This window comes from Megalops cyprinoides, chromosome 2 (genome assembly GCF_013368585.1).
Source record: "Megalops cyprinoides isolate fMegCyp1 chromosome 2, fMegCyp1.pri, whole genome shotgun sequence".
Lineage (NCBI taxonomy): Eukaryota > Metazoa > Chordata > Actinopteri > Elopiformes > Megalopidae > Megalops > Megalops cyprinoides.
Window position 1 is genome coordinate 55,543,146 of NC_050584.1, and position 9,139 is coordinate 55,552,284.

At 39.6% G+C, this 9,139-nt stretch overlaps 1 protein-coding gene across 1 annotated transcript; it reads right to left on the reverse strand.

Moving 5' to 3' along the window:
- Positions 1–1,843: 1,843 nt before the first annotated feature.
- Positions 1,844–7,643, reverse strand: mettl11b (methyltransferase like 11B). The gene is made up of 4 exons (XM_036522649.1): positions 7,448–7,643; positions 5,271–5,446; positions 3,474–3,726; positions 1,844–2,875 (listed from the first exon to the last, which is right to left on the reverse strand). The coding sequence occupies exons 1-4, from the start codon at positions 7,599–7,601 to the stop codon at positions 2,619–2,621; spliced, it is 840 nt and encodes a 279-aa protein (XP_036378542.1). The 5' UTR covers positions 7,602–7,643; the 3' UTR covers positions 1,844–2,618.
- Positions 7,644–9,139: the final 1,496 nt, after the last annotated feature.

Sequence of the window (9,139 nt, forward strand, 5' to 3'; positions counted from 1 at the left end):
ATCTATTTCTGGATTGTCCATGTCATATATTCCTGGTTCCCTGTACATTGCTAAAAGTACCTCATAAGAGTTATTAGAAATGAAAATTATGAGTAAGTGGGATAATTGCGTAGTTACTTCAAAAAAACATTATAAATCTGGTCTAATTCTGGCCAGGGAAGCGAGATGTCAAAACATAACATTTTGTTTTTGGTAGCCCTGATTCAGATTTCAGGTAAGGACAATAGTGATGCATTATTATTCTGAGGAAAACAATGCAATGCAAAAATATATTTTTTTAAATGATGCTGTTTTTTAATTGTGTGTCTTCCATAAAATTGTTTTAATGTTCCCCCAACATACAGTACATACTGAACAGAATATTCATATCGACCTGTTATGATGACAGTGGTTCAGGAGTTGGATCACTGAGTGCATTTTATAACATTGTATTCTGCATAGTAGCAACAACCAATTCCTGATCTTCAAATTCTAAAAGAACTCGAATCACCATGCCAGCTAGTCAGTCATTCAACAAATGCCTACTTTTATCTGAAGTTCTCAATCATTTATGAATTGATCCTGCTGTTTGAATGAAATATCATGTCCTTTTTCTGGTTAAACAGAGATCAAACAGAGATCCACTGATATGGGCTACCATTATGCTGTATTTGATTATCATACCTACAGAGAGAATGTTTGACACTGGGTCTGTGGAACATAACATTAAATTACATCATTGGCATTTAGCAGACGCTCTTGTCCAGAGCGACTTACATAGGTTACAGTTTTCTCTACATGTTACCCATTTATACAGCTGGATGTTTACTGATGTCATTCTGGGGTAGGTACCTTGCCCAAGGGTACAACAGCAGTGCCCTAGTGGTGAACTGAACTGGCAACCTTTCAGTTACAAGTCCTGCTTCTTACCACCATGCTACACTGCCGCCCCAAACGTGGGGATGTTAGAGATCCCGTTGATTTAGTCATGATTCCTCTTATTTTGGAGTAGGGGAGGGACGAGGGGCACTGACAGCACACAGCTCAATGCTGTTGTTGACAGTTTAAAAGTTATTTGGCAAAAAAGTTTGTCATATTTTGTATGTCTCCCCTCCACTTGACACGTACTTTCCCCATTAATTACATCGGTTTGCAAACTTAAATCAGAACAGTATCTGTAAAACAATGGAAGCTCAAGGTTGAATAACCTCAAAAACAAAATTAAAACATTGCTTAGAGATGCTTAATTTTATGAGCATGAATAAATGACATGCTTTTCTGTTCATGTCAGTTAACTTTTGTGACCACACCATAACCACAGTTGTTGAACAACACCAGAAACAACAAAAGATGGATTATATTTTTTTTATTCAATCTGTATGGCTAATGTTACACATTTAAATGGCATTTCAACGCTGTAAACAAATGAACCACAAAACATATCTGTATTTAAAAGAAAATGAAATTCACACATCCTTATCATATGATTATATGATAAATAACCATAAACCATAATGATAAATGATCATTCTCTTTAATATTACAGGGTAAAAAAGACACCTAAATTGATAAAAAAAAAAGAAACAGCAACAATATGTACACCTGGACACAAGAGAAAAATTAAGGCTTTAAGATTTACATTTAAGATGTGAAATGTCTGTACTGAAATTTGCAAAGTTTATCATTTCGTACACAGAGACCTGCGCAATTTCAGAAAATATATACACTGACTGACAATCAATGGAGAAGCCTCTGTGAAAGGTGACTGAGTTCCAACCACTACAGTTCTTCTCAGTTTTCATATTTGTTACACACACTGGATTTGCCGAACCCCTCTTGATTCAAAGTAATCTGTTTCAACAGTGATTGCCTCACTCTCATGGAGATTTTGGGAGACCGGCTCACTCCTGTGCTGGTTAAGTTTATCTGGTTAAGTTGTGCGTCCATTCACATGCTTTGTATGTGGCATATGTGTGAGCTGGTCTGACTGAAATGAGGTACAGGATTGCATGTGCTGCAGCTATGTTTGGAGCAAACATTCGGATGACTTCACACAAAACACACTGTAAACACAATGCTGATCTATGTTCCATCAATTATGGTACCGTTGACACTGAGATGAACGTTTCGACATAATTCAGAGGTCTGTGATAATTTGGCATTTGTCATGTACATGAGGATTTTAGTTCATTTTGGAAATGTGCAGCAGCGTACAAATAGAATGTGTGCTGTGTAGAAGCTCCAGTGTGTAGAGATTTTTTTTTCATTTTCAACACATTGAAAGTGAGCTTGGTTAATTTATCTCATGCTAAACAATGGCTGTGGATTAAGGGAATGGTTGCGGTCTGATTTATGGGAATGGTTGAGACAAAAGAATATGATTAAATAGTATTTGTGTTTTCAACCGCATTTTACAAACCATTATTGCATTTTACAAGCGTTACTGTATTGTGGTATGCACATTTTTATACATTTTAGTTGCTGTCACACAAAATAAGGTCAGTAATTGGGTGTAGTAGCCCATGCAATGAGGTGTTTCCAGTGCGTGTGTTTAACCAAACAAAATGAATGCATCAGCTTTTTTCATGAAAAGCCGTGTTTACACGTTGGTCATTCTGCAGAAAGGTGTGCCGCAGAGCTTACTGTATAGCAACCATCCAGATAGGCACCATCTGTTCTGGGAAGCCCTCTTGCTTCTCGAGTCCTATGATGTTCAGGCCAGCTTTGACAATAATGCTTTGCATGATGTCCAAGTGTCTCATGACACTGCTGTCGATGGGGTCCAGCTTACAGCCCTGCCTGGCCATGTTGTCTTTGATGATGATGACTCCGTTGGGTTTCAGGCTGGCTTTGCACTTGATCAGAAACTCCATCAGGTCCCTGTCAGTCAGGTGACCTGGAAGAGTGAACACGAATGAAATTTCAGAATGAAATAATCCCTCAAGTCACATCGACACTAATGGTCAAGTCCAAGAGTCAAGAGTTAACAGTCATTTTGCACGTCCAATTAATATTTATACACACACATTGGCATCCATCATGCAGTGAGTCAGATGTGTTGCCTGAGAAGATGAAACCAAACACCACAACAAAAGGCAGTTTTAAAAATAGCTTCTCCTTCTATTACGCTTTAGGGACTCGAGAAATCGAGAGCATGCACAACTGACTGAGATTAATGGCATAGCTATGTCTCTTAAGGAGACACCACAGACACCTGTTTGAGCCGATGTTCAATCACAAGCAATCTGGCTGTGAATTAATTGAATCTATTGCATTCAACTCACACACACTCAAACACAAACACAGATGTATGTACACATATGGCACACTCACAATCAGGCACACACACACACACACATGTACATACACAAAAATACAGACAAGACAGACACACACACATGTGCACATACTTACCTATACACATATACTCACTGGTAGATACACACACACACACAAACACACACACATTTAATATCAACTCAGATTAGACTTACAAGCGACCCATTGCATCCAGATGACGTCATACTTCTTCAGTGGGGGCGTGAGCTCCTGCAGGCTGTAGCAGTAGTAGGTCTCAATGCGGTCAGCATCGTCTCCCAGGTAACACTCGTGGGCATGGAGCAGGAATTCCTCCATCATGTCGGCCATTTCCATTGTCTCAAAAACGGGCAAGAGGACGTTCTTGCTGACCCTTCCGATCCCACAGCCGCAGTCCAGGGCACACTTCGTGCCAGCCTTTCCTGGGCCCTGTCACAGAGACGACATGGGCACACAATGCCTAGTATCACAATCTGCCTGTTACCAGGGTAACTCTACTCCTCCTACTCCTGAAATTACTTTCTCTCTGTGAAGTCTCATAATCTGATGTGAATGGGAGCCAGTAAAAGACACTGAAGGAACTATATGGTGGATAAGAGCCACTTCCAGGTTCTTGTTCACAAATTACTGCCACATTTTCACTACGTGTTGCCAAAGACTGTCCAGGTTTACCACTAATCTCAGTTTCTGCGCAATACTGTGAAGCACTTTAATGCAATAGTCTGGACTGGAACTCAGAACTGTTGAAGTGGCTTCTGGAATCAGCTGAATGAAATGCAGTTTCACAGGATTTTCAGTACTGGCTGGTGTCCTTGCACTTTTATTATTGGTTTGAGTTGAGCCACAAGGAGGTCAATGGATAGTTTGTGGTGGGCCTGTAATACTTGCCAGGTCATTCAGACCTACCGCTTTGCTCCATTAGATAAGGACAACCAGCTTTAAATATTGTTGAAAAGCCATTATACTATAAAAATGTAATTCACTAACCAGACAACTGGCCAGACAACCTGGAACAATTATTCAGTGCTTCCCACAGCAATCTGAAGTTTGCTGCAGGTGCGTTTGATTTTGTGCCTGATCTCTATTTCTTCTTTACCAGATCTTTTGTGAAGCCATTTTTTTTCAGTAACAAAATATTAGGTTACTCTTACGCATGTCCTGCTGTGCATGCTGTGATTGTTAACATGTATTATAAGTCCAGTAAGTCATCATGTGGCATGCCACAGAGCCAGTTCTTTCTGCATGTCCATGAAGAAGAAGAAGACCTCATTACCAGGAAAGACAGCAGGTAATTTTCCACTTAGTTGCAGGTGTAGTTTGAGCATGACGCTTGAAGCTTCACTATTACTTCAAAAGTCACCCACAAGGTGCTGGTGGGAGAAATAGCAGTGTTGAATACCAGTGTATCATTGTACTGCCCTTCCATTGTCCATTGAATACTTGGCCTAATCAACAAGAAGGAGACATGGTAAGGAGATATCTGACCTTGTCATATTATAGCAGTATAGTAGGACCGGGGTTTAGAGAGTTTCATTCTCTGTTGGCTTCCTTTACTAACTTCTAAATCCCAAGAGATAACAGTGGACTTGGGAAGCATACCAGAGAAGGCACTATATATAGCATGTCTCAATGGCACACACATTCATACAATTAATCAGCAGACACGCGCGCGCGCACACACACACACACACACACACACACACACAGATGCAATGACCTGACATTGCTGGCCCTTACATTCCTGTGAGAATGTCAGCCATGTGTATTTGCTGAAAAGCTGGCACACTGACTATAGGTGTATGAGGGTTACTGCAAGGAAATCAAGACCAAAAGCGAGGACATGCTGAACTAAAGTCAGGATTACTTTCTGGATGACACAGTATGACTTCAAAATGCATGCACACGAATGGTGAATCATAAAATGTCAAGTCAAAATACAGTGTCAATGTCGGTTATAGGTAACTGAGACATACCCCAACAAACTTTTTCAGGAACTGCCTGGAGCCTTCAAGGTCAACTTCAGATAGTTCTACGAAGTCTCCCATCATCCCCTCCACTGATGGTGGGACATCTTTGTAGAAATCTTGGGCGCGGGCATAGAACTGCTTCTCTCCATCAATGTACTCACAGGTCACAGCGAAAAGTTTGACTGTCAGACAAGGAATGCAAAAGTACAACTGCATACATATGCATTGCAACTGGAGTCCTTAAGCAAGAGGATATGCATGACTGCACAAGGAGATGCTAAATGCTACTTCAATTTCAGGATGCCAAAAATACCAAGATATTTACTGGGTCAGACTTTTTCAGTGTGTCAGAGGTGATACGCACTATAATTCTGTAATTATAACTACAATTATTTTAAGTTGTGGTTGGAATAGGTTTTAGGCCAGTGGTCGAGTGGCACAAGTGTACAGTATATTTTTTGTGCACATATTTTCAGAATTTCACTCCAAGAACCACACTATGTTACACTGCTGAAAAAGTGTAGGTACAAAGGGGTAATTGATTATGGAGCTGAATCATATGTTTATGGAAACCAGGGGTTTTGTGTCATGGTCATGCATGTGTTTTTTCAATCAGAGTCCCAGGAGAATCATGCTGCCCAGTTATGGAAGCAGTCTAAATCCAGAAGATTCGACAAGGTCACGCCTCACACATCACTCAGAGGTAAGATGACCAGCCTGTGGCTGTAGGGGGGAGCTCCAAAAAGAGAGCTGGTATGTGCCTGTGCCAAAGTTTACCATGGCATGATGAAGCTTTACTTTACTCATTCTTATGTTGAGGGATTTGCTTTCAGCTGGAGAACATCCACTAGGCCAAGTGACGTCAGAAACGTGGCAGAGCTGTGTTCCAACCAAGCGCTTGTCTGAGTCAAACCTGACATTAAACATGTAGGAGTGAACTCTCTCATTACCTATGATAATGAAGCAGATCAGATCTGACTTTTTAGAAGCCTGAGGTGACAGAGGTGGTAATGAGAGTGTATTCTGATATGTGTGTGGATAGTCATGCGACTCCATAGTGAAGCTTTCAGATGTGGGATAAGTATAGTCAGAGAGAACCAAGATGCAGAATTGTGGGTTTCTGTCCTCCCCACTCCCCTGGATATAGTCTGATACATGCATATTAATACTAATACTAATACTAATAATAATGATAATAATAGTCTTCATCATAAATACCATTGTATTGTGGTATATATTGGTATATTTATAATGTCATCATCACACCATCACATCATCACTATCATAAATCTGATTAATAAACTAACACCTAAACACCTATTTTGATTTTATATGTCTCTCTAGTATGGATCCCAGTTGATAGGTAAATACCTTTATTTAATAAACTGTGTCAGAACTGTATGGTTGACATTTGATACTGATATTTTCTTTTTTCCTTACCTGTTCAACGTTGTATTCCTTATTGATAAGAAGGATCAGTTCATACAAATGACCACCTTCCCATATATTTAAATGAACAATTTTTTGTAACATTTTGTTGTATGTTAGATCTTTTTTGAACTGATACTGTGCAAGGAGAAATGATAATTACTGGTGAATTTGTCTGGAATGCGCAAATAACCAGTACATAAGTCTCCAGTTGTCAGATTCATATTATTCAACCTCTTAGGTTGTTCCTCTCAGAGTAAAAGCTGACATATTTGGTCATTAATGTAAACAAAATGAGAAAAAAAGGAAATTTTCTCTTCTCTAAGAGAATTTTTACAATTTTTTGGCCTAATAACTTTCATAATAAATTTCCGAAGCAGGATTTTTCATGCAATAAAAGTATGATATCTTTAATTTTTGCATTCCATTCCTGACTGATTAAATTTTCAAATACACCATTAATGCAGGAATGCAAGATAAGTAATACCCTCATCTATTAAACAGTATTTGAATAAACATTGGACACACACTGCTTGGTGCAGGATTCTCTATGTTAGTTTTAGCTGAGTAAAGGATTGAAAAGTGCTACCATTTGCTTTCAAATTGGTCTGTTATGGGCAAAAGACACTGCAGACATTTCCACATGGTTAGCAGCTCTTGGCAGCCCCCACTAAAAATAATCTGCCGCGAACACATAGTACGACGATGGGCGGCAGATACCATAATGCAATGCAAATTTTCCCTCCTTCTCTTACCCAGGGGAATCTGTTCCAGTAGATACAGGTAGCTGGCAAAAAAATCATGCCTGAGAGTGTTGTGGAGGACAAAGGACATGCTGTGTCGGCAGAGATCATTGTCTGTCTTCTTCCAGCGCCTGCGAAAGGCTTGGTGAGCGCCCCTGTACTCCATGCCTGTGGTGCAGCTCAGAGCGTCCAAAGTGCCAAAGTGCCAAGTGTCTGAACGTGTGTGAGACTATGAGCGAGCCCGTGGCTCTGACAGGGGCGACTGCTATATCTGTAGGACCTTGGCACCGTCATTGTAACTGATCAGAAGTGATCCCTTTCCTGGTATGTGCAGAAAACTGTCATGGCTTAACGGATTGACTGCTTCGTGAGGGGGAACACTATCTGGGGCTTATGCAGCCACCACTCCTCTCCCCTCTCTATTCAATTAGACTTGCTGAATGGAAACCGAGCTTCTGACCCGTGCATACCAGAACACACCGAGGGCTATACATTAACTCCAAAGCTGACAGGAAATAGATGCAGCTATTCTTAGCATTGCCATAGGTTACGGGGTCCTTCTTATTTTTGTATGCTTAGTAAGAATGCTTTAGTGTGCTTACCATGCTCTTAAAAGTATAGTGTTTACTTCCGAGCAACACATAATGCAAGGCACCTATGGCATCCATGCATGAAACAGACACGCTTTCTCTCAAAGTGTAAACACACAGGTGCCATTTCCACTGTTGGAATACTCTTCCTGTTGCAAACACCCCAAAGTTTCATGGACTTTTCTTCTTTCACAGATCAAGAAGCAGAGTGGGTCACACAGTCAAAGGGAAACTGATTCTCTGCTTCTAGCTTTTTGTCATCTCAGCATTTCTGGCTTTCTGTTACTATAAGTGACCATGCAATCCATGCAATCCATGCAATCCTGGGTGATGGGTAAATACATGTCACCCATCTGAACTTCACAGTAAATATACGTAAACATGTCTATGGCTATGCATTAGCCTTACTCCCTTAAAAGACTGGAAATTAAAATGCTAAGATAAAGGTTGTTTGAAAAAGCATACACACACCATGAAAAATGTCCTATGAATTATGTAATACCAATGGAATCTGTTCTGCCAAATTATACTGGAAATGCTTATAATCAGGGGCCTACTTATTTTGCAATTTCATGATTATAGCAAAAATGACAAAAATTAATACAACCTGTCAAATTACATTTAAATGTCAATGTAAAAAAAAAAAACATTGAGTAGTAAGAAGTAGGTAGGTAGGTAGTAGCTAGGTTACTGAACTGTATATACATTTGAATGAGAAGTTAAAGAAGTCAGTTGTGGAAATATGGAAATACTTGAAATGAAATCTGAACCCAAGCATAAACAAACTTTGCCATGATGTGATAATCTAAAAAGACTGCATTGTAGTTTCAGTCAGATGTGACCACCACAACAACATGCAATCAGAGAAGCATAATGGAACATATTGCAAGCATATGTTGTAAAATATCATATTATTATTATTTTTTTCTTTAGATGATTATTCCCCCTCCTCCCAACAATCAATAAATAAGTTAATTAAATTTTTTTTAAATAAAATAAATAAATACAAATTTGATATTTTGGTGAGGAAGATAGTAGAAGATGTCTCCTTGGCCCCCTTTGTCAATGGGAGATGGACTTTAAGAGCAAATCCATATTGTCTGTTTTGGTACAT

Bases quoted from the DNA above. Each gene is read 5' to 3' on its own strand.
- mettl11b (XM_036522649.1), bottom strand. From the start codon at position 7,601: ATGGAGTACAGGGGCGCTCACCAAGCCTTTCGCAGGCGCTGGAAGAAG. The intron at 3,727-5,270 runs GTATGTCTCAGT...TCTCTGTGACAG, and splicing joins TCCTGAAAAAGTTTGTTGGG to GGCCCAGGAAAGGCTGGCAC. The intron at 2,876-3,473 runs GTAAGTCTAATC...TCACTCTTCCAG, and splicing joins CTGGATGCAATGGGTCGCTT to GTCACCTGACTGACAGGGAC.